This window comes from Urocitellus parryii, chromosome 8 (genome assembly GCF_045843805.1).
Source record: "Urocitellus parryii isolate mUroPar1 chromosome 8, mUroPar1.hap1, whole genome shotgun sequence".
In the NCBI taxonomy this organism is placed as follows: Eukaryota; Metazoa; Chordata; class Mammalia; order Rodentia; family Sciuridae; genus Urocitellus; species Urocitellus parryii.
In genome coordinates this window covers 3,352,094-3,378,830 of record NC_135538.1, presented here as the reverse complement: position 1 = coordinate 3,378,830, position 26,737 = coordinate 3,352,094, and the positions used below count along the sequence as shown (strand labels likewise).

The window sequence follows — 26,737 nt, the reverse complement described above, 5'->3', positions numbered from 1 at the left end:
CCAGTATGACGAGGAAGCAAAATATGTAAAAAAATTAATTGTATTTATATTTGTACCTTAGACCAATAGAGTAAAATAAATCTTCAACTGATTAAGAAAACATAATAAATGGCTAGGCACAAAACAAAGATTTAGAATTCTGTTAAAAAAAGAATGAAAGCCTGTGGACAATTCTAAAAGAAGGTGACTATGTGAAAGCACTATGACATACCTAACTGAAGGCAGAGGTCAGTTTCCACCGATGACATGACTGTGTGAGGGCCATACTCACACAGTCTTATCCTAAGAACATGGGGTACATTGCCCACAGCAGAGTTGGGGCCACCAGAGCACACAAAAGTTGAGAGAATTCAAGAAAGGAGAAGGAGCCACAAAGGCAGAAGCCTCCAAATCGGCATTCACATTCCCCTCAAACACCTGACCTCTCCAATCCTTGACAGGAAGATGTAGCTAGATCAGGAAGAGAACCACTCAAATAAAGCTTCAAGTAACTCATTAATAAATTCAGAGTGATTTAAGGATAGTTAATTGACTACTAGGATAGAAGTTAATTATCTTCAGAGAAAGATAACAGAATCTAGTAAGATAACTGAACATATCATCCACAGTGTAGTACACAAATAAGTGACTATACATGCAAAAAGACAGGAAATGGTCCAGAGGGAAATGAGATATAAAGATGAACTTACAAAGAACTCAGATTATGGAAAGTAGGCAAGGATTTCTAAATAACTCACAGGTATGTTTAAGAATCTTTAAGAAAATGCATATTTGGATACAATGATAGGCCAAAGAAAAATCTGAGAACTAAACACTTCCATCTAAAAACAAAAAGCATCCAGAGTAAAATGGCACACTGTACATAGGAGAATAACAATAAGAATGACCTCCGATGTCTCATCAGGAAAAACCAAAAAGATGAAGACAGAAGAACACTGAACATTTTATAAATGCTGAAGAAAAGGAAATCTGCAGACTTAGAATTCTAAATCCAGTGAAAACATCTTTGAAAACTGATGTATAATACATTTGAAAATTACTGTAAAAAACACTCATTAAGTAAATTTCCTAAGTAACAACGTCCATTAATTCTTTTTTCCAAAGTAAATGCAAGGTTAGGATTATTTTACTGGGTATATAATATAAATTTTGACATAGTAACAGTTATCAAAACAGAGCAATTGTATTTAAGGATCAGATAATTAGCAATAAATAGCTAAGGAGTCAAAAAATGATCCATGTTTGTAAAAAACTTAATATATTCAATTTAATGAAACAATTATTCATTAAATGATACTGATATTTCAACTATCAAGGATAAATTATTTTCATAAAAATACAACTCTTGAAGAATTAAAATGTAAATATAAAATTTTAAACTAGAAAAATACACAAAGAAAATTTATACACTTTTTATATTAATGTGAGATTTAATCAAAACAAATGATGACATATTTGGCTTCATGAAACTAATACAACTCAGTGGTAGAGCACTTGCCCAGCATGCACAAGGCTCTTCGGTCTGATCCCCAACACCACAACAAAAGAAGAAGAAAGAAAATCTAAATAAAATTTTTGAAAATCACCTTAAGAAAATATTTGCATTATATCACAGAAAATATTAATATCCTCAGCAAAAAAAAATGAAGAATGTAAAATTATCTATTGAAAGTGAACAACTCATCAAAAAATAACTAAACATTATGAACAGATACACAGAAGTCTGAGTAATAAATCACAAACAAACATGACAATATGTTCATCACAGGAAGCAATAAGAATGGCATGTTTATTGAGAAATGTTTTCACCCTTATGTTTGAAGGGTTGTGAATTTTTTTAGAAAACTAAATATGAAAAGAAACTTAATTTGCCCATAAATTTCTAGCAATATATGTTGCATACTTTTTAAAGAATCAGTAGGAAAGACTACACAAGCCAGAGTTTCTGCAGCATTAATGTATAATGCAAAATTCTAGAAACACTGGCCATCAATATGGAAAAATATTTGATATAGTACTCCATACATATTGTTACACAATTTTAAAAGGGATGAATACAGTATAATTACATTTTTTGTTTTAAAAAAATGGAAAGAGAAAAAGCACATGGGCATGTATGCACTGTATATACTGTATAAACACACCTTTGAAAACACAGAAAGGTGCACGGATGGTATTACAGAAAATAACTGGTATTGGAAAGTGAAATAGCTCAATTATTTCTTTTCCCATGAACACCTCTACATTCTAAATTGTTAAAACAAACAAGCATTAATTGCTTTTAAAATTACTGTGTCAAAATTACTTAGTTACACAAAATCATATGATATATTTTAGTAACACCAAATATGTATGCCTTAAGCCCCAAATAATATTTTTACAATTACATGCTTAAGAATTCTATTCTATAATGACAATTATAATTATTACAATAATTCAGCTAAAAATAATATGGTTCAAGGAATAAAAGAAAGCATTTGGGTTTCAGGAAGCCACAACAATACTTTACGAAGGCTATATTTTCCTAAACTTATAACTGTCATCAAAAAAAAAAAAAAAAAGAGAGAGAGAACTGTGAACAAACACCTGTTTCTGCAGATGTCAGTACAAGAACTACACATAACCTGATGGATAGAAGAAGTAACAGCACATATCTCACAAGGGGAAGGCGGAGCAGGATGTGCCAGAACACCATCTAGGCCCTTCCCTAGCACTGACCCCTTGAATGATCCTGGGAGGGGCCCTGTTATATGTGAAAATATGAAATATGCTACATGTGAAAACAAAATGTCTTGTATTTCTCTTTTAAAAAATCCCCAAGTTGTATAAGCTTGAAGTTCTAAAAAATTTGGATATGTCTGTTCAAAGGTAAAGAGAATCACAAATAATTGTTGCTTAATCAAAGGCATCTATAAAATGATATTTATTCTTGAAGTGGTAAACTATATTAGATATTTATGTCCATTTATAAAAACTAATGTGCTGCATTTGGGGTGCATGAATAAATTTCTTCCAAGAATTTGAAAAAAAAAGAAACTGTGCTCTGGAAAGAATGAATCACAGAGAGAATTAAGAGAGCAGACTGGCACCAAGCCAATAAACAATGTTCATAAACTTAACAACAGAGCTGGCATCGCTGGAGATGGACTGCTCAGACCTGGAAACACCACAGGGAAGTAACAGCAGTAAAAGCTGGTGGCAACCACCAATGAACTGCCCCGGGCGAGGCAGATAAGCAACAGATCAGTGGCCAATTCGTGAAGAACATATCTGACATGGTTCTGAATCCCCTAGGCAAGATGCTGGTCCTCAGACAAAAAAGCATCAGACTATTTTAGCCCAATGCCATTAGAAGATACAATGAATCTAATTTTACTTGTTCTGATTCCATGTTCATCAACAAACTTATGATTGCTACTTGGCTTCCTAAACATTCTGATCACAAAAAATGCCAATATTTTTGTCCTTGTGCTTCAACATGTTTGAAGATCAACAAAATGAAATTCCAGTTTTATATATTAATCACATTAGCTTCCTGGATAAGATCTGGATTCTGAAAAGTGAATCCATTTTCATGTACTTTGGGGTCTAGGAGGTTTTGACCAAACCCCATGCTCTGGTGAACTCAGGGCAAAACCTTTCCCTTTAAAGGCACCTGCTTTGGAGAGGCTAGTTTTCATCTCCATTTTAATTATCCTACCAGTACATTATCAGAAATTTTGCCCCTGCCAAAAAGAGGGAAATATCCAAAATAAACATTTAACAATATACACATGAAACAGAAAAGCAAATCATCTTACATTTCTTCTGTCAAATAAAAACTTATGCCAAATTACATTTCTCAAATATCAATTAATTCCAGATAATACTTCCTGGGCTTCTAAACTTTGTAAAATCATTTTTACCTATGCGACTGATTATGGAGATTTAGAGATCCAGTCTGGTACATTTCTTCCAACTGTTTCCTGTTCCCAAAGTAAAGGGCAAGGTCAGTGGCGATGATGGCTTTGCGGATGATCTCCAGCACCTGCTCGTACTCACTGGAGCTCAGGGTGGAGAAGATATTGTGCCCTTCCAACTGCAGAGAAACACAAATGAACACCACAGTGAGCACAAAGCTCCGGCCCAGACACCTGCAGCTGTTTGAAACAGCAGTCAGTGATGACACTTGGCACACCAATGACAACTTTGGGAACAAAAGGAGAGTCTGACAGGACTGCTGTGGGGACGCGGTTTGGACTCTCCACATGCCCCAGAGAAGCTTCCACTTAAAGAACTATTTTAACTGTAGAGATATCCATCATTCACTATCACAAAACCCCAGGGACTTAAATATATTTAGTTTTTGTATATTTCTGGTAGTTATTAGGACTAGAAAATGTAGAATATTTAGGTTGAAGTTTTTTTCTCTTAAGGTAATTTCAGAACTTAAGGTTTATATCACACTGGAACTCATGCACTTCAAAAGGTATCTATAAGCATGTGCACTGCATGTTGTCACAAATAAGTAGCAATCAACTTTTATTAAAAGAAAATGTGCCACAACTAACCTAACATTTATTCACACATTATAAACTCTTTACAGGCATCAACACATCCACATGACACACAAGCCAGCAGAGATTCCACAACTACCAGCAACTTCTGTTCCCCTGGGGAGACAGGAAGAGATACATCCTCACCCCGACTGAGCACAGAGCACTGTAATTCCATTCTGTTCTCAGAGATATTCTTCTAGCTATAAAATTTCATAAAACTTTTCCGAATAGTTTCTTCCTCTGAGAATTTTAAGCACTTTTTTCCAGTAAAAGTTTTTATTCAAACTAAAAAAGGCTGAGATGATTATGATATATTCAATTTGTGGGTTCATCAATTTTTAATGATTTTTTAAATCAATGGTCAATATTCCTATGATAAACTGATTTTATTTCACTTAACCTATACTTATTGACTGATAAAACACATTACAAACTTGAAATTATTAAAGTATGCTTCTTTTTAAAAATATTTATTTTTTAGTTTTAGGTGGACAGAATATCTTTATTTTTTATATTTATGTGGTGCTGAGGATAGAACCTAGTGCCTCATGTACACTAGGTGAGTGCTCTACCACTGAGCCCAGCCCCAGCCCATAATATGCTGCTTTACAAAATAAGACATCACACTAAGGCACTGTGTGCTTCATATTCTGAAGAACAGCTGTATGTGACCATTTGTTTTCAAACATTAGAATCTTCCTATGCAATTTGCTCTTGAGATTTTAGACATAAACGCATACAGCAAATGGACTCAGTTCTTGTAGGTAATTTCAGGACAACAGTAATGAGAAGACCTTAAATGTATGATGTCCCGAGCTTATAAGCACTTTCCAACACGTGATTTCACTTTCAAATTATAAAATTAGCCTTTGATGTCTATCTAAACTGAAATACGTGCTGAAGTGTTAACTACGATGCTTCTTTGAGTGAAGGGAAACTAGTGCTTACAGAAGCAGGTTGTGTTTGCAGTTTGCAGAGGAGACATTCGCATTTGAAGCTCCTTTCATGAAAACAACAGGGCCCGGGTGATGCGATGAGGAGGAGCTAAGAAGGAGCATGCAAAGGCTGAGTTCCCAAGTGGAGGGTGCAGGAGCTGCTGGGCTTGGGACACTCCAGCACAGCTAGCTGGTGACTGCTTGGGACAGCACTGGGCAGGGGGTATGACTCCATTGCTATCAACCTTGACTCTCCACAGCTGTGTTGTGGGAATCTCTAGAAGGAAGTCTTCACTCTGGTCCATGCTATGGGCTCTGCTTTCTCTGACTTGATGAAAACCCAGTGAAGCAGCTGCCTCTGCGTCAGCGTGTCCTGCTTCAAGACCTGCGTGTGCCACTTCACAAACACGTCTCATGTTAGAGTGCATTTGGTTGGCTCACCAGAAGGTCTCCTGAAGGGATTTGTGCTGGCACACTTCATGCTTCCTGACCTGTTTTTGTCTTTTATTTCCTCTATCACAAACACCACAATGATCTGTTCAACTGTAATACAAAAAAAAAAAAAAAAAAAAATCCTAGTATGCCGTTGAAATTTTTTAAAAAATTCTCTCTAAAATACAGACTTCTTAGCCTGGGTTCTGCAAGTTCAGAGTCTTGAGCTTGCTGCACGTCTTCTTGTGTTTTCATGAGATGATCAAGTGTCTGTGAGTCAAGAGGATCCATTTTAATGAATCTGTGTATTCTTCTGGCTACTCCAGATTCATTTTTCCCTTTACTACTTTTCAATATTAAAGGAAACTGGCTTGGAAAAGCTTAGTAGAAGCCTTTATAATGAAAAGATGTAACCAGGGCTTTAACATTTTGCAACAGTAAATGGGATGAATAAATAAACAATTCTTTAAAATTCTTTAAAAGAATTTAAAATTCAAAATTCTTTAAAAGAATCTAGCAAAAATGAACTAAAGGAGATAATAGCAACTAAATATGCCAGAAAGAGAAACTGCTTAACTGTCCCCACCCCAACTACTACTACTTCTTCTTTCTTTTCTTCTTTCTTCTTCCTCCTTCCTCTCCTTCTCCTTTTTTTTTTTTTTTTTTTTTTTTTTTTTTTTTTTTTTTTTTACTGTACTAGGGATTGAGACCCAGGCCTCACAGGTGCTAGGCAAATGCTCTACCACTGAAAATATTTTTTAAAGTTCAAATTTCACATTAGTCAACACACAATAAAACCCCTTAAAGTGACATAATAGTTGTATACATCAATGAATAAGTTTATTATTCTTAATTCCAGATTACATAGATTGAAGTTGATGTTGGTTTAACTTAGTTGATCCTATTTTACATTAAATCAAGCATGAAATAGCAGACTTCAGATTCTTTATACCCAAGAATATTTCAAAAACTGTGAACTGGGTTAACAGTATGTATTCTTTATCTCTGCCAGAGTATTTGAGTGGGGTGTTTGTAAATGCTCAAAGCAGCTGAGCTCCGGAGATGGTAGAGAATTGAACACTGCTGAAATTGCTCTGATGCGGAGAGATCACCCAGGACCCACCTGAATGGATGCTCCTTGAGTCCTCTCCAGCTCTTGGGATAATTCTAAGCACCTCCTCCACAGCTGTGTCCTTCTCTCCACAAATGAAAACCCCACGAAATGACTTCACTTATTCAGCAGATATTTAGTCTGCAGTGTTCCATTTTATGTGTGGACATAGTAGTTTAGTACCCACTATATCCAAGGTCATAAAGAATAAAAGTTGGTTTTCTGAGGAGTTCATAGTTGGTAGAAAGGTAAGGGTATGAGTATGCAATTAAAATAGAATAGAACATTCTCTGTATTTGAGCTCAATGAAGGAGACCATGTGAGGATTTTCCTGAGAGAGGACACAGATACTACAGGACAAGCAGAAGCAGCAGCAGCCTGTGATATGGAGCTCCTGAGACTACAGAAATCATGATATTTGAATGTAATAATCTAAGTCCAAGTTTTCAAAAGACATTAATGTATTAAAATATCATCCTGGAGGGCCAGGTGCAGTGGCACATACCTGTAATCCCAGCATCTCAGGAGGCTGAGGCAGGAGGATCACAAGTTTAAGGCCAGTAACTTAGTGAGGCCCTCAGCAACTAAGCATGTCTCAAAATTTAAAAATGTTTTAAATAGGGCTGGGAATGTGGCTCAGTGACTTGAGTGCCCCTGAATTCAATCCCCAGTATTTCCCCCAAAATTTATCCTGGAGGTAATAAGGAACAATTGATAGTTTTAAGTTAGGTGATAGCATGAGGATTGTTTTCAGAAAAACTGCTATAATACGTCAAAACAAGATAGGAACAGAGACTGATCCATCAGTCTTATTTTCAGCAAGTTTTAAAATATTACTATTAATCACAAATAATCTCCCCCAAAACTCTATGCTGCTCATCCCTAAAGGAGATTCTTTCAGCAGGGCCACAACACCTAGTTTCTACATCTGGATTGCCAACCAATCCAGGCTTTGACCTGGCAATCCTGCCCTAAGTGGAGTTGAAGATTCCTGTTCCAGGAAGCCACAGGGCTGGGCTAGATCATTCAGATGTTCTGGCACAAAAAGTGTGAAGTCAATGATACAACACTCTGCATCGAGCATCTCATGTAACGATGCTTTTAAAATACACAGAGTGCTTGTTTTGCTGTTTAATCACCTGCAGCTTCAAACCACAGGTTAGGAAGCATTGCAGTATTTGATTAAGTATACAGGGTTTGGGGACCAAACACCCCCTGTTGCTCATCCCGTTCTCACTAGCCATGTGACAAATGGACAAATCTCTTAATCTCCTTGATGCATTTTATTCTTATTTTTTAAATGAAATGAACAAAAATAATCTTATAGGAATATTCTAAACAATTGAATGTATTAAAATATGCAAAATACACTTACGGTTCACAGTAAGTACCCAATAGATAAAATGAGGGTGGTGGTGATAATGATAAAATCCACCAGCATGATTTAAGAGCCAAGAGTTAAGGGAAAGAGAGAAGGAAAAGCAAATGAAGAAACGAACAGATATGCTCCAAAATGAGTTTGATGGCCAAAGACCATTTCTATTCATTGGCAGAGAAGGAGAGAATATAAGCCAGCCCCCAGGTTATACATTTTAATTTGTTAGTAAAGGTCATGTTGCATGCAAGTACTATTTTGCTATTATTGAAATAGACAGCAGTAAATTCTATGAATGGAATGAATTGGAAGACTCTAGCTGATATTCATAAATATTATTGCTATAAAACGTAATGAAAAAGTAATGGGATCCCAAAATACACATAGATAACTTTCTGAAATTTTATCATGTTTCAAAATCATTAGATAATTGAAGATCAATAAGAATACTGTCTTATAATGAGACTAAATATTCCTAATTAGTTCAGTTTCTAAAACTTGACTTTTGAGAACTTAACAGCGTATTTTCAGAGGACAAAGGATAGAAAGTGGATAGTTTCAATATTCAAAATGATCAGTAACATCTCATTAGAAAATAGAATAAACTGATTTAATACAGCAATAATAATGCTTCTCTCACAAGGGTTAAAATACAAACATTATAGGTAAGAATACAAAGTCACCTGCTTCCTTGGATGTCGATGGCCACACAGAATAATCTCGCTGGGAGGTACCTCACTGGCCTTCTGCTCCTGGGCCACAATGAGAGCCCTTTCCCCCGGGGGACATAGCCACTTCCTTCTCCTACATGAGACCTGGAGTTTCTACGGTCCAAGATTTGCCCAGTTGTCCTGCCCACTCTGCTCCCCCTAACCCACACTGTACCTTCACAACCCCATCTCTGCACAGAAGGACAGACCCAGAGCTTGGTATAGACACGAGCAAAGGGCACCCACTGTCTTCACCAATTTACAAAAATTCAAAGGAATTAGAAAGCTATGCTTATAACAGAAAATTTCAATACAGAATTAAAAAAAAAAAAACTAAGTCATACATATGTTTGAGACACCCAGGGGCATGGAAAAGGGGCATAATGCTGTGCCCTGCTCTATGGGAATTCCATAAATGATATATATCACCAGAGAAATTAAAGCACAGCCTGAACCTAAAAAATAAGAAGCTGGTTCCAGAAAGAGGGAGGAGAGCAGCACAGGCGTCTGGCAGATACCATGGTCCTGCCACAGCAGAGGCCATTCATAAAAGATTTATATATCAATTCTAAAACCGGGAATTCATTCCTAAAGCTTTAGAGAGCCACTGATGACACTGTCACAGGAGAATACCACCTCAGGCATGGATTTGGAGGATAGGTTTGAGGGACAGGCCTGGAGAAATAATGGTAGGTAGGGAAAGGCAGTAGAACAGAAGAGCATGAGACTGGAATGGGGGGTCGAGTAGGAAAGGTAGGGACAGGCCCTCAGGAAGCTGCAGTGGCCAGAGGGGCCCTGGCATCCACTGAGGACTGAGCAGGAACTTCTGACTTCAGAACGTCCACTGTGTCCTCAGAGTGGCAGGCTCACTCACAGGAGAACCAGCAGAGAACAGGAAGCTCAGTGAGAGCCGAGAATGTGGTCTGCCCTTCTCTCTGTGCTTTACACGTCTCCTTATCATGACTTACCTCATACCTCGTCCACTGCACCCTTCTCACTCTGACAGTTGTACTCTCCTTTTCTCTGCCTGCCCACCCGAGAGCTGTGTGTACTAGTGAGTCAGAAGGGTAGTTTTAAGATGCATTTGACAACTGCCTGCTTATTGCTGCTGCTGAAGTGGCCAGTAGTATCCTTCTGCTTGCCCAGACTACCCAGCAGGTGACACTGGGAGCCAAAATGGAAATCAGCACTCACAGAGCCCTGTGGGTGCCCAAACGGGAACCATTTCCCAACATGATGCAGTACACTGAACTGGGTATCTTTTTTATCTGGCTATGCAGATGGATAGTTCCAGCTAGACCCACAGTCATTTGTGACAGTAGTAGCTCAGGGGGTCTGGCTGCTCCACACAGCTTCTGAATCACAGGATTAGTTTTAGTCTATCCTAGTGGCAATCTGCTTTTTAATGCTGGCCTACTTCAAAGATAATTCTATTATATTAAAATAGGCTTTCTAAAGGAATATTATGAAATCTATTAAAATTCATTTGCAGCTTAAACTACTAGAAGCACTGCCATCATCAAACATATGAATTTTCTTAGGATATGAGATGTGAATTCAGTGAGTTCTAACTGAAGGCATACTGATGTCATTTCCAGAATCCATCCTTCTAGTTGTACAAATACATACCTTCAAATAATGAGTGAGTGAAGTCAAAGTAAATATAACTTCGATGAAGTTCTACAATGTTCACCTACTTACAAAAAGCGTGACTTATATATATTTCTAAACACACCTTCTATCCTCATTAAATTTCTAAGTATGCTGCATGTATGCATGCATCTATTCAAATATACATCATTTATAAAAGAAAGGACTAATGCTCACATACAGCTCTCAGGGGCAGAACTCATCTATAAACAAGTGCATCATCAGCCACTCTGCTACTAGGGGTTATAGATTGAAAAGAACTAAAATATCTAACACTCCATATCTAACACCTCTTTCGCTTTTTACCCAGCCGGAAATCAGAGTAGCAGTTGCACATCAGGAATTTCATCACTTACCTTCTCAGTGCCTAGACAGCTAAGTTTAGTCGGGTTTTAAGGTTTGAGCATGCAGTACTACCAACCCTTTGGGCACACAGGCCAAATGAGGAGCACTAGAGAAGCCTTAGAGAACCTGAAGGGAGAAAGTGATACCGGGCTGTCCAGAGGGAAGCAAAAAACTGCGCCAAGTGGAAAAAGCCTTTCTGTTTGCCCTCTGTCCATGGACAGCTACCGCTAGAGTCACTGCTGGCACTTCTCCAGATGCCTCTGGAGACTCAAGACTTCCTGTAGACACACCACCCAGAACACCCATACAGATTCCTTTTCCTTCGTTAGGTGCTGGCAGTAGGAGGGAAATATAGGGTCCACCGTCCTTAAACCAACACAGCTCATAATTTAAAAACTCTCTCTTTGATAGGATTCAAACCATTTTGACACAACAGCTACCTTGTTACGCTGAGGCTGAGAAAAAAGGTTTAAGAAAGAAGGAGCATAACAAGTTTTACTGAAACGAGTTCTACCATCAACTAGAGCAATCACCAGAAACATCTTAAAAGCAATAAAATAAAAACCCACATGCAAGAAAAGATAAAAGGAATTCAATGCACTTAAAAACCTTGAATTTACCTAACTTTTAAGATGCTGAATACATTCTGGTTTCAAGAATATGATAATCCATATAATTAAACTATGTAAAATAAAATTTGCTTTTGGAGATCATATATTATTAATATAACCTGTGGAAAACAAATGTAATTGAAAAATATATATATTCAACATCTTTGTCAAGGGTTTTTTTTTATTCAAAAGATCCACATAATCATTTAGTTATGACTATAAATATAAGATACCACAATAAAATGAAACTGCTGTTTCCCAGTAGGCCTAACAACATTCCCGTCTCACCTAGGAAGCATCAGCACCTCCCAAGAGGCCCTGGGCATGGGCCCAGTGGGCAGGGCTCACCTGCAGGATGGACACTGTCTGGGAGAAGTGGTGCTGCTCCATGGTAGAGGTGGAGTAGAGAGCTGCCAGTGGGTGGTCAAACTTCTGCAGGTAGCTGTTACTGAAGCCCCTGTGGTCCAGGTCATGACACAGACAGGCGATCAGCAGTCCTTTACGCTTAAAAAAATAAGGCAGAGATATTCAAAACAAATAAATGAGACAGGAGAACACCTGCAGCTCACTTTCACATTTATTTCTGCCTTTAATATATTCAACACCCTTAGGAATATTTAAGACTTCAGGGAATCAAACTTCTCTTAACCTCTTTGTTTTTCTGCATATGAACTTGACAGTCAAATTATTCTTGTCTTCCTGCTCAGCTCTAAGAGCAAGTGCAGGAGGTATCAAGTGTTCTGAAGCACCGTGGATGAAGCAGATCTGCACAAGGAGAGGGCAGCTTCAGTTCTCTTTCATTCAAGACCAATCTGATGCCAAATTCTAACAATGTTATTGCTATTATAAACAATGAATATAATAAGTTATCGTTTGGCCTGTAAAAATGGTAAATTATGTAGAAAACGTTAAAAGGGCTATAGAGGATCAAGGAAGAGAGGCTGAATATTAAATAAAGTAGCCAGAACAGGCCTCAGGAAGGTGGTCAGAAGCAAGAAGGTGTAGGAAAGAGCACAGCAGAAGGGAACAGGAGAGCACTTCCTGAGAGAGGTCTGAGGGAAGACAGGATACAGTCCTATCCAAGGGACGGGGGATGACTATGGGGCTTTTAGCAAAACAGTGTCATCATCTAATCTTTATTTTTTATTTTCTCCATATTTTTATTGGTGCGTTACAGTCGTACACGGGATGGGACTTTTTATTACAAATATTTCTACCTGCACACAATGCAGCAATCTGACCTGGCCCTCATCCTTCCCCCATCACTTCTGCTCCCCCCACCCCTGGTCCCTGTCCTCCACTAATCTACCTTTGATTTTCATGACATTCTTCCCCCCTTTTTCCTTTTCTTCTCTAGCTTCCACATCTGAGAGAAAACATACAACCTTGGACCTTCTGAGTCTGGCTTACTTCACCTAACATAAAGGTCTCTTGTTCCATCCACTTTCTTGCATATGACAATTTTTTTTTTTTTTTTTTTTTTTTTTTTTGCTACTAGGGATTGAATTCAGGGGCACCACTTGACCACTAAGCCACATCCCCAGCCCTGATTTGTATTTGTTTACAGACAAGATCTCACTGAGTTGCTTAGGCCTCACTTTTGATGAGGCTGGCTTTGAACCTGCAATCCTCCTGCCTTAGCCTCCCAGAGCCACTGGGTTACAGGCATGCACCACCACACCCAGCCTCATTTTTCTTTACGGCTGAATAAAACTCCATTGTGTATATACATCAGGTTGTCTTTATCCATTCATCCATTGATGGGACACCTAGGCTGGTTTCATAGCTTGGCTATTATGAATTGCACTGCTATAAACATGGATATGCACTTATCACTATCTTGTGATGACTTTAACCTTCTGAAGAAGTGGTAAAGCTGGGTCATATGGTGGTTCTGTGCCTAGTTTTTTGAGTAACCTGCATACTGATTTCCTTAGGTTGCACTAATTTATAATCCCACCAATAGTGTAAAAGTGTTTCTTTTTCTCCACATCCTCTCCAGCATTTATTATTATTTGTAATCTTTATAACTGCCAGTCTGACAGGTGTAATATAAAAATCTCAGTGTAGTTTTAATTTGCATTTCCCCAGTTGCTAATAGTGTTGAACATGTTTTCATAATTATTGTATTTCTTTTTTTAAAAAAGTATCTGTTTAATTCCTTGCCCATTTATTAGCTGGGTTAATTGATTTCTTGATGTTAAGTTTTTTGAGTTCTTTATATATTCTAGATGTGAATCCTCTGTCAGAATAGCTGGCAAAGATTTTCTCCCATCTGTGGGTTCTCTCTTCACATTCCTAATTGTTTCCTGTGCTGTGAAGCTTTAAGATTTGATGCCAACCCATTCATTAGCTCCTGGCATTGTTTCCTGAGCTTTAGGGAGAAATGTCCTATGGAGAAAGTCCTTGCCTGTGTCTATATGCTGCATAATTTCTAGTCCAATTCCTAGGTCTTTGATTCATTTTCAGTTTATTATGGTGCAGGGTGAGAAATATGTGTCTAGTCTCATTCTTCTACATATGGAAATCCAATTTCCCCTGCATCATTTGTTTAAAAGGTTGTTTTTTCTCTTATGTATGTTTTGGGCACCTTTGTTGAGGATCAAACGACTGTGTTCTGTTTTCTATTCTGTATCATTGGTCTATGTATCTGTTTTTATGCCAATACCATGCAGTTTTTGTTAATGTAGCTCTGTAGTATAATTTGAAGTCAGGTATTTTAATACCTCCAGCATGCTTTTTTGGCTTGGAACTGCTTTGGCTATTCTGCATCTTTTATTCTTCCAAATGAATTTTAACAGATGGGATGATCCAAAAGAGGGAAGGTATGGCAATGGAGACGGGTTGTGTTCTCACAGAGGGTGAGTCATGGAGTATGCTGGAGTGGAACTGCACAGGTGGGGCCTGCTGAGGGCAGGTGCTACTCTGGGAGGTCACCATGGGAGTCAGCAGACATTCTCCCAAGTGTACTTTTCTTTTCACATCCTGCTCCTTCTTTACCTTGATATAATACAACTGCCTTCTCCTGCAGCTTGACTGGAAAGGAAGTCTCACCAGTCACTTGCACACCTTAATAGATATAGTGTCATCTTACCAACCACATATGCTGGGTATTAAGGTAACAGAATCAGTTAAGGTTTTGAGTATCACTTTGGTTTTGAATTGTTTCCATATTTTATGCTGCTATAGTCACATAATTTATCTGGTAAAAATTCTAAGGTTTTAAAATCTAGCACAATAGATGAAACCTGTTATATTCCTATCTTTCCAAGGTTTTTATTACTTTTTATTGGCACAACTTTTAACAGTTTTATAAAAAAAAAAGTATGCTAAAATCATAAATCTGAAAATGACTTACAAAGAAATATTTTTGTAAAACATTTTACTTTACTGACATCAAATAATTTCTAATAGCCCTACTAGAGATCACATATTCTAAAATATTTTTAAAATATTTTAAAAATTTGGGATGATTTTTAGCCAAAAAGTCCTGAGTTTGGGGGAAATGAAAATATATAATTCCAGAAATAATTTAGGAATATGGCATCAATAAAATTTTTCTTATTTACCTTTAAATTTTCAATCTTCAAAATACAAATTTCATTGCTACTCTATTTGAAAGTGTAATTTATAAAATTCTTAAACTCACTAAGATATCTTATGGCAAAAGGAAACAACGAAGTTGCTTCCTTAAGAGGAATTAAATGGAGAAAATGTTGAAAGTCCCAAAAGAATGGGGTTTCGGTAGAATTGCAAATTGTTTAAATGTGGAAAAATAACATATTTCATTTGGATCTTTTTCTTGAGAGGTGATAAATAATACATTATTTATTAGTTTAAACTCTGCTTCAACTAAAAAAAAATTTAAAAAGAGGAATAATTTAGATTCCTTCTCTGAAATGGCCATTTCTCTTTCTGGAATCCACCTTTCAAGACTGCTGCAGACTGTGAATCTGGACAGAAAGGGTGGAAAAAGAAGAGGCTGGATCTCAGGAATACTGGCTTCTAGTTTGAAAGTGACCTCAAAAAGAAGTTCAAGTAATGGCTTTCCTCCTCTGCACAACCAGATGTCACCTGAAGTGTGACACCAGTCTACAGAGGGGAGAAAGGGGGACTGGATCAGAGTGTTGGTAGGCATCATCAGGACAAGTGTGGTCAGAGGGGCATTCTTGAGGTTCAGGTCATCTAGCTGTGGGATCAGCATCTCTGGGGCCAAGGAGGGCTCAGTGCTTAACTGGGCTTTCCAATAAGGGAATTTGACTAAAGTGGTTAAATGGGGAAGAAAGTCTCGAAATCTTGAATATTCTATTTTGGAAGCTTTGAGTGGTTACCAACTCATTTATAACACTAGGTAGATCTGTTTCCTTATGCTAGAGTAAATTAAAAAATAATTTATGGTTTTCACTGTATTTAATGTTCTGAATCCTCTATTTGGTGAGATGTGTCCATATTAACCAGGGCATATAGAATTCACTTTGCTTACATCCTTTCAAAACATTTAAAATTCAATCAGAAAGAAAGCCTACAAAATTAGTGTTTCCTTGAAGAATATTTTGGTGAAGTTGAAATTCCTTTATCTACTTTCTTATAAAAAAGAATATGCTAAATTCTTGGGTACTGAATCTAAAAAAATGTGCAGCTTCTAATTTACTGACACAAAATTTGTCCTGTAACAGCAGGTCCCCATGGCATGTTATCAATTTGCGCTGAATCCACTGAGATGGCATGAAAGGGGCAAGGGTGTGCACACCCACCTCGAGGTCTGTGAAGAGCCCATAATTGTTCTGCAATATGGCATACATGCAGTGTGCCACTGTGACCGCATGCTTCCAGTTGTGGTAAGGAACCCGTCGGTAGTTCTTCTTCACAGACATGATGAAACGACACAACTTTTCAAGCTCAAAGCTGTGAGGAAAAGAAACTCTTAAAACCAAAGCCAGCAGAGAACCACTAATTTTCAAAAGAGCCTCTGGCTGAGTTACACATTTCTACTCCTTACACATCTGCACTACAAGGATTCCCACATTGACTGCTGAACCATGAGTACTGGAAAATGATCTCTTCTCTCCTCTTTCTCCAGCCAAAATGAAGCAAGAGATTCTTTCATGGGTTATGTTCAGATACATTAACTGTCCCACTAGGGATAAGCAGCAGAACCAGCATGCAGTCTCCATCATTAACCCCCATGCACGCACCTCATGTTTACCAGCATTTTCTAGGCCCCACAGTACTCAAAAAGACTATCATATAACATCATCTTGCTCAAAGATTTATTGAACCAATTTTTTTAAAAAAAAACATATTCATATTCACAAACTGCATATATAGAGAGAGGGGGTAGATGGGGGAGGCAAAGGAGAGGGAGAGACTCTGTGAGGCATTTATGCCTAAATGAATCAAAAAGTGCAAAAGAAAATTAATGCTTGCATTTTAAGTTTGTGTATTTAAGCTGCAAAAGATCAGAGCTAAAGGCACAAAGGCCCATAGAACAGGCAGGCCAAACAGGTAGAGATTTGCAATGAGATCAAACTGTAATTACTGGAGATGAATCACACTTTGAATGTGGAGACTTTTTATTTTACACACAAACTGATAAGATATATAGTTGATGCTCTGTTTATGCAGAGCCTTCTAAGAGCTTCTAAAGCAGGTAATTCTGCCAAGAAGCAAGCTTTGCCTCCTTCAGCCACACAGCCTGTAACATGTTTCTATGACGCCTCTTAGATGTATGGCTGTGAACCAGGCTTCAGACTGCTGGGGACAGCAGTTATTATGGAAAATCTGAAAAGGCTGCCGCTTTGCCCAACAAAACCAGCCCATTTTAACTTGAATATTTAGAAACAAATTCATATATGTCATATTGAAAAGGATTGTAAACAAAAAGTGGTGAGGTGCATGAGCAAGGGAAGGAGGGAGTCATGTCACTGCAGACTGTACACAGAGAGCATTCAGAGCCTTCATACCAGGACGTCCCACAGGACCGATGAACCATGTAGACAAAGATCCCAGGCCACATGCTTTCAAAAGGACCAATGTCAAAGTGGAACCTGAAATTAAATGGGTAGTTTATTACTAAAAGCAAGCAGGGCACACAGAAAGTAAAGAAAATCATTTAAACGTTTTTTTCTATCAAGAAACCAAAAAGACCCCAGGATCATGGCCATCATTTCTCTGACTTCTCAGTCACTCCTGCCTGGAACTGAAAGTTTTTGGGAGATTCCACATATTCCTTAGGAACTTAATATATCTCTGGCTTTATTTCTTTTAAACAATCCATTAAAAAAATATGCTGCTGTTGTAGTAATGTCTTATTTCAAACCTGCTTTACTAATTCTTTAAGAGAGTAGAACAAAACAGATGTTACTACTATATATATATATATATATATATATATATATATATATACACATATATGACTGCAGGACCAATGTAATTCTATAACATGTACAATCAGAAAAATGAGAAATTATACCACATCTATGTATGATACATCAAAGTGCTTAAATGCATTCTACTGTCATATATAACTAATTAAAGCAAATTTTATAAATTAAAAAAAAAGATTAGTTTTGACTAGTCAAGAACTTATTAAAAATTGAACCATTAAAAAAAAAGATGCTGCTGTTGTTATCAGAGAAATAAATAAGCACCAAAAGTTATACTGTTGATACTAGAAAATGCATAGGGGGGAATTTTATTGAAAGTATTGTTGGAGTTGAAATTGTTCTCCTTTTTAAACCTAAATAAGAATTTCATAACTATAAAAATGCAAAGTTATGTAGATGAAAACTTTATGTATCTGACATTAAATGCCATTTTGAACATTAAATATTACATAGTGTAAAGTACGCAACAGAGTAATAATACATGCTAGCATTTAGATTAATTCATCATAACTGTGATTCTAACTCTACAACCTGGTTTACTTTTTTTCAATGGAACTGAGAATCTGCTGCTGAAGAAACTAACCAAGTGAAATACTTACAGCTCAATTTCTTTGCAGAGGCGCATAGGGAGGTTGAAGCGCATGAGGCCTTGCCACTCCTCAGCAGTGCAAATGCTGTGGTAAGACAGCTTTTCCATGGTTACCCGGTAGATGCACTCCGAGTGCCGGATTCGATGATACATCTGGAAGGCAGACAAAAAATGAATTTAAACAATGCTGAATGCACTTTGCCATTAAAGTTCAGAATCTGGCATAAAAGAATCATAACTACAATTGAAACTAAGGCAGAGTTAACACTAAAGTTAACACTGTCCAAATTTCCATGTACACTAAAGCTATGTTTGCATGTGAACTTGAAACAAAGGAACTTTTTTCTAATTATATCTCTCTTTTAAGTCTTATTTAATTCTGTAGCAAATATCTTTTTATCAGCCATAATCTTTAGGGAGCGAAAAATCCATTTGTCTTCTGCGTATTATGCTTTCAAATTTTTAGTAATAAAAATGCTGAAAACAAATCATACTCATTTTATTTATTTATTTATTTATTTATTTATTTATTTATTAATTAAAGAGAGAGAGAGAGAGAGAGAGAATTTTTTTAATATTTATTTTTTAGTTTTCGGCGGACACAACATCTTTGTTTGTATGTGGTGCTGAGGATCGAACCCGGGCCGCACACATGCCAGGCGAGCGTGTTACCGCTTGAGCCACATCCCCAGGTCCATGCTCATTTTATTATCAGAAAAAATATTAATGTTAAAGATTCTAAGGAATTAAAGATCTAGGCAGCTTCTGAATCTATTAAAAGACAAACTTTAAATAATAACATGTCACCTGCATATCAATCTCAACTTTCTTGGGAAGATTTCATCATCTCTTTGCTACTTGTTGATTTCACTGTTTATTTTTCCCCATTCTTAAAGGATTAAATGTGGGTTACATTGGTGTTACAGCAGTGAATTCAAAGTAAAACACAAATTTGTACACAAAACTCATGGACTGTTGCACATAAATAGATTCATACATTAATGGAAAACGGGAAGGCACAATGTGCTACCACACAAACTCAGGATCTTGTGTATTTCTCTGTGTGCAAACATACTTTTGCAAATACTTCAAAACGAATATGTGAGATAAAATTAAAACAAGCAATGGAGCCAGACAGTGGAAAATTCAATGCTTACATGTGTAAATTTGTAAGTAGATAAGGTTACTTAGAAAAGAGAACTTATAGGACAAACCCAAGAGCCCTCCAGATCAAATTAAGAGTGAAAATATACTATAATGGAAGACTGAGTGACTATATATGTGTATATATATATATATATATATATATATATATATGTATGTATGTTGTAGTTGGACACATACCTTTATTTTATTTATTTTTATGTGGTGTTGAGGATCGAACCCAGGGCCTCATATGTGTCTAATATAAGCTATAGCTCACAGTCTAAGGAGAAGACTACCCACTGTCTGCATAATAAAAAGAACCGAAACTAAATGGGTCAAGTACTAAGATATTTTCTTCATGTTACCCTTCAAAGTATTTATCTTAGTTCTCAGTGATCTCAAAATCCTTCCTTGATAAACAAAAGTTAAAAATATTTACAACTAGAAAGCCTGCACTACAGAACATCCTCAGCAAAATATTCCATGAGGAATTGAAAAACAGCAATGAAAATCAGCACAGGGAGGTATTACAATAAAGGAAAAACTAATCAAAGGAGAAACCAAGTCAAGTTAAATACCAAAAATAAATAAAAATGACTGGGAAAACAAATCATGACTCAATAATAACCCTGAATGTTAATGACCTAAACTCACCAATCAAAAGACATAGACTGGCAAATGAGACTTTTTTTTTTTTTTTTTAAAAGGCCCCAAAATATGCTACCTCCAAGAGACATTCAGAAACTGAAGGTGAAAGGTTGGGAAAAATCATAACACTCCCATGGACGGCAGAAGCAAGCAGGGTTTTCCATCCTCATATCAAATAAAGTAGACTTCAAGCCAAAGTTACTCAAAAGGGATAAAGAAGGATATTTCACACTGCTTAAGGGAACCATTCATCAACAAGACATAACAATAATACATATATATATGCCCCCAAACAATGGAGTGTCTATGTTCATCAAACAAACTCTTCCCAAATTCAAGAGTTAAAGAGAGCACAACACAATAATGCTGGGTGACTTTAACACACCTCTTTCACCACTGGATTGATCATCCAAACAAAAGCTGAACAAAGAAACTATAGAACTCAATGATACAATCAATAACTTAGACTTAACTGACATATATAGAATATTTCATCCTTCAATGAGCAAATACACTTTCTTCTCAGCAGCATATGGGTCCTTCTCTAAAATAGACCATATATTATGCCACAAAGCAACTCTTAGCAAATATAAAGAAGTAGAGATACTACCCTGCATTCTATCAGATGATAATGGAATGAAATTAGAAAAAAATGATAAAATAAAAAATAAAAGCTACTCCAACACCTGGAGACTAAATAATATACTGAATGAACAATGGGTTGCTAAAGACATCAAGGAGCAGATTAAAAATTCTTAGAGGTGAATGAGAACACAGATATAATGTATCGAACTCTCTGGGACACTAAGAAGGCACTAAGAAGGACACTAAGAGGAAAGTTCATTTCATGGAAGTCAGGAAATAATTAAATCAGAGCAGGAATCCATGAAATTGAAAAAAAAAAGTAACAACTGAAAAAACTGACAAAACAAAAGTTGGTTCTTTGAAAAAATAAATGAAATTGACAGACCCTTAGCCATGCTAACAAAGAGAAGGAGTGAGAAAACTCAAGTTACTAACATACAGTGATGAAAAAGGAAATATCACCACAGACACTACAGAAATACAGAAGATAATTAGAAATTATTTTGAAAAATTGTAGTCCAATAAAATAGAAAATATCAAAGTCATCAACAAATTTCTACAGTCACATGATTTGCCCAAATTGAATCAGGATGATATACACAATTTAAACAGATCGATTTCAAGTGACGAAATACAAGATACCAAACAAGAATAGCCCAGGACTGGACGGCTACACAGCAGAGTTCTACAAGACCTTTAAAGAAGAACTAATACCAATACTCTTCAATTTATTTCAGGAAATAGGAAAAGAGGGAACACTTCCAAACTCATTCTATAAGGCCAATATCAGCCTGATTCCAAAACCAGGCAAAGACACATCAAAGAAAGAAAATTTCAGACCAATATCTCTAATGAACATAGATGCAAAAATCCTCAATAAAATTCTGGCAAATCGAATACAAAAACATATCAAAAAGATAGTGCACCATGATCAAGTGGGATTCATCCTAGGGATGCAAGGTTGGTTCAACATACAGAAATCAATAAACGTAAATTCATCACATCAATATACTTAAAGATAAGAATTATATGATCATCCCAATAAGATGCAGAAAAAGCATTTGACAAAATACAGCACCCTTCATGTTCAAAACACTAGAAAAATTAGGTACAACAGAACAATCCCAACATTGTAAAGGCTATCTATGCTAAGCCCCAGGCCAATATCATTCTAAATGGAGAAATTGAAGGCATTCCCTCTAAAAACCAGAACAAGACAGGGATGCCCTGTTTCAACACTTCTATCTAAAATAGTTCTTGAAACACTGTCCAGAGCAATTAGACAAAAGAAATTAAAGGGATATGAATAGGTAAAGTAGAACTCAAATTAGCACTATTTGTCGACGATATGATTCTATATCTATAAGATATAGATCCCACCAGAAAACTTCTAGAACTAGTAAATGAATTCAGCAAAGTAGCAGGATATAAAATCAACACTCATAAATCAAAGGCATCTCTGTAAATCAGTGACAAATGATCTGAAAGGGAAATGAGGAAAACTACCCTATTTATAATAGCCTCAAAAAATAGAATAATTGGGAATCAACCTAACAAAAGAGGTGAAAGACCTCTACAAAAAAAACTACAGAATGCTTAGGAAAGAAATTAAAGATGACCTTAGAAGATGGAATGATCTCCCTTGTTCTTGGATAGGTAGACTTAGTATTGTCCAAATGACCATGCTGCCAAAAGCATCATACAGCATTATAATGCAATTATAATCAAAATCCCAATGAAATTCCTCATAGAATAGAAAAAGCAGTCATAAAATTCATCTGGAAAAATAAGAGACCCAGAATACCTAAAGCAATCCTTAGCAAGAAGAGTGAATCAGGTGGCATCACCATACCAGACCTTAAACTATACTACAGAGCAATACTAACAAAAATAGCATGGTATTGGCACCCAAATAGACTGGTAGACCAATGGTACAGAATAGAGGACACAGAGACTAACCCATATATAATTACAGTTATCTTGCATTAGACAAAGGTGCCAAAAACATACATTGTAGAAAAGATATGGTACTGGGAAAACTGGAAATCCATATGCAACAAAAAGAAATTAAATCCCTTTCTCTCACCTGTACAAAACTCAACCCAAAGTGATTCAAGGACCTAGTCATCAAACCAGAGACACTGTGCAGGTCTATTAGAAGAAAAAGTAGGCCCAAATCTCCATCATGTTGGATTAGGCCCCAACTTCCTTAATAACACTCTTATAGCACAAGAATTAAAATCAAGAATTAATAAATTGGATGGATCAGTGAGGTGAATAGAGAGCCTACAGCTTGGGAGCAAATTTTTACCACTTTCACATCAGATAGAGCACTTATCTTTAGGGTATATAAAGAACTCAAAAAGCTAAGCACCAAAAAAACAAATAACCCAATCAATAAATGGGCCAAGGAACTGAACAGACACTTCTCAGAAGGTGATATACAATCAGTCAACAAATATATGAAAAAATGTTCAACATCTCTAGCAATTAGAGAAATGCAAATCAAAACTACTCTAAGAGTTCATCTCACTCCAGTCAGAATGGTAGCTATTAAGAATACAAACAACAGTAATTGTTAACAAGGATGTGGGGGAAAAGGCACACTCATACATTGCTGGTGGGACCGCAAATGGTGCAGCCAATATGGAAAGCAGTAGAGAAATTCCTTGGAAAACTGGGAATGAAACCACCTTTTGACCCAGCTATCCCACTCCTCAGTCTATACCCAAAGGACTTAAAAACAGCATACTATACAGACACAGACACATCAATGTTTATTGCAACACAGTTCACAATAGCTAAACTGTGGAACCAACCAATTCATGCCCTTCAGTAGATGAGTGGATAAAGAAAATGTGGTATTATTCACAATGGAATATTACTCAGCAATAAAAGAGAATAAAATGATGGCTTTTGCAGGTAAATGGATGAAGTCAGAGAATATAATGCTAAGTGAAGTTAGCCAGTCCCAAAAAACCAAATGCCAAATGTTTACCCTGATATAAGGAGGCTGATTCATAGTGGAGTTGTGAGGGGGAGCTTGGGAAGATTAGACAAACTCTAGGGCAGAAAGGAAGGGGCAAGGGTTAAAAAAGATGGTGGATTGAGATGGATATCATTACCCTAAGACAAGAGTGGTGTGAATATACTTTGTATGCAACCAGAGATATGAAAAATTATGCTCTGTATGTATAATATGAATTATAATACATTCTGCTATCATAAAACAAATTAGAATAAAAAATTTTAAAGAAAGGATTTTTTTTAGATGTAGATGGACACAATATCTTTATTTATTTAATTTTATGTGGTGCTGAGGATCAGACCCAGTGCCTCACACTTGCTAGGTGATTACTCTACTACTGAGCCACAACCCCAGCCCTAAAGATTTTTTTAATCAATTCAAACCTGATTCATAAAACAAAGTTATAAAGAATTCAATTTTAAATCCAAGAATAGAAAGAATAAAAGAACAGATGAAACACATAGAAAACTGAGTTGGCAGATTTATTACACCTAATCTTGAAAAGTAAATGGTGTAAACATCAAGATTAAAAGTAAAAGATTGTCAGATTAAAAAAAAATCCTGAACAAATTATATGCTGCTTATAAGAATCTTACTTTAGGGGCTGGGGCCCTAGCTCAGTGGTGGAGCACCTGCCTGGAACATGTGAGGCACTGGGTTTGATCCTCAGCACCACATAAAAATAAATAAAGATATTTTTTTAAAAAAGAATCTTACTTTAACCATAAGTAAAGACACAAGTAAAGTTAAAGGATAGTTGGGATATACCACTGAACACCAGTCCTAAATTGGGCTTTATCAATGTCAGAAAAGGTAGATTTGAGAGTGAAGACTATTATCAAGGATAAAGAAAAGGTTGTTTTAAATGACAAAGGGGTCTGGCTATCAAGAGGACATAACAGTCCTAAATGTCATGCACCTAATTAGAGTTTTGAAACATGTGACATAACTGATGAGACTGCTGCAAGCAAAATAGACAAACAGACCACACACATTTACACTTGGGTACTCCAACAACACCATCCTTGGAACTGACCTGCTGATGTCACAACCTCACCAAAATCCTAGTAGGCTTTTCTATAGGCAATGAAAAGGAGATTCTAAAATTCATATGGAAATGCAAAGGACCTAGACTACACAGAACCATTCTGAAAACAAAGAATGAGGGTAGAAGAACTCCACCACCTGAATCCAAAACTTATTATAAAGCTACAGTAATTAAATGGGCATCAAAGACACAAGTAGACCAACGATAGAACACAGAGTACAGAGTAGACCACTGTATATACTCAGGTGGTTTTCAACAAGGTCGCAAAGGCAAGACACCAGAAAAAGGACAGTCTACAAGGAACGGTGCTGGAACAACAGAATATCCAAAGGTAAACAAATGAATTTTGATCTTTACTTTGTGCCATCTATAATAAATATTCCAAGTGGATACAGCCTTAAGTGTAAGACCTAAAAACTATAGAACTTCTAGAAGAAAACAGGAGGAGACTGGCCCACTACAGACATAGAAGCTTCTGAAAGCTCCATTGCCATGCTAGCAATTTAAAAAAATGAAGCTTCTTCTACATAACTTACCTAAACACATATCAAGACAGAATCTTTCACATTTGCCTCCCATACCTCAGTGGAAGATGCGGCATATTCTGGGAGGAAGGTGAACAGTCAACAGGAATTGCTTGGCATATCCTGTAGTTCAGTGTAATTCTATGGCTAAGCTGCTAGGAAAAGTAACTACATTAGGTAGAATAATACTATTGCTACAACTACCACGGCACTTAGAGTACCGCTGAGCATGTAGATGGCATGTGGAGTGACAAGTGGTCTGTGTGAAATACTTTCTATAATCTCCCAACTCCTATCAGGCAGTACTTAATCCTTATATAGTCAGTTTACAAGTGTATGAACAGCAATTTTAATTTAATTAAAATGTATTTATAAATGTATAGTATAAATTAATGTACATAAATTTTTAGTTTCATTTTATTTTGTAACTCTAGAGGTGAGGTAAATAACAGTAATTACAAAACAAAGTAATCAGTTTCATTTTGTGAGAATTGCACCCTGAGCCTCCCTGATTCTGAGGCCTTTGGACCTGGCCTGGGGCCATGCTACTGGCTTCCCAAATTCTTTGCTTATGGAGGGCTTATCATGGGACTCCTCAACCACTGTGATCATGTGAACTAATTTACCAAACAAATTCCCTCTAAGGTATCTACCACAATCTTTATATATCCTATTGGTTCTATCTCTACGAAAAACCCTGAATAATATACCCTACTAAATATTCTATTCTATATTTTATGTACAAAACTTAAAATATGTTTCTTAATATTTTTCTTCCTATGAGCAACATTCAGAAAGACCAGTGTAAAATGGAAGGCCGTATCTGAGGCCATATCTATATCTATATCCAAATCCTTGCTCTATCACATACTCTGATACTATGTGACCTTGGATAAATTATTTAAACTTTATGTGTCTTTTTTTTTGGGGCGGGGGTAAAGTGGGGATAACAATCCTCATTCATGGGATTGTTGTGAGACTTTTTTAAAATATGTAAAGTATTCAAAAAATTCCAATTACAAAGTGTTGAATCAAATAAGAGCAGCTTTTATTCTATCACCTTTACATCTACTATC

The 26,737-nt window shown here is 36.5% G+C and overlaps 1 protein-coding gene across 1 annotated transcript in view; it reads right to left on the bottom strand.

The window, feature by feature from the left end:
• The window catches only part of Pde10a (phosphodiesterase 10A), a 261,069-nt gene that overhangs the window by 27,846 nt on the left and 206,486 nt on the right, over positions 1 to 26,737 (bottom strand). Inside the window, exons 14-18 of the mRNA XM_026393143.2 lie at positions 18,693 to 18,835; positions 17,671 to 17,754; positions 16,462 to 16,612; positions 12,056 to 12,211; positions 3,906 to 4,078 (exon numbers count right to left, since the gene is read on the bottom strand). Coding sequence (XP_026248928.2) covers positions 3,906 to 4,078; positions 12,056 to 12,211; positions 16,462 to 16,612; positions 17,671 to 17,754; positions 18,693 to 18,835 — 707 coding nt within the window. The remainder of the gene's footprint in view (positions 1 to 3,905; positions 4,079 to 12,055; positions 12,212 to 16,461; positions 16,613 to 17,670; positions 17,755 to 18,692; positions 18,836 to 26,737) is intronic.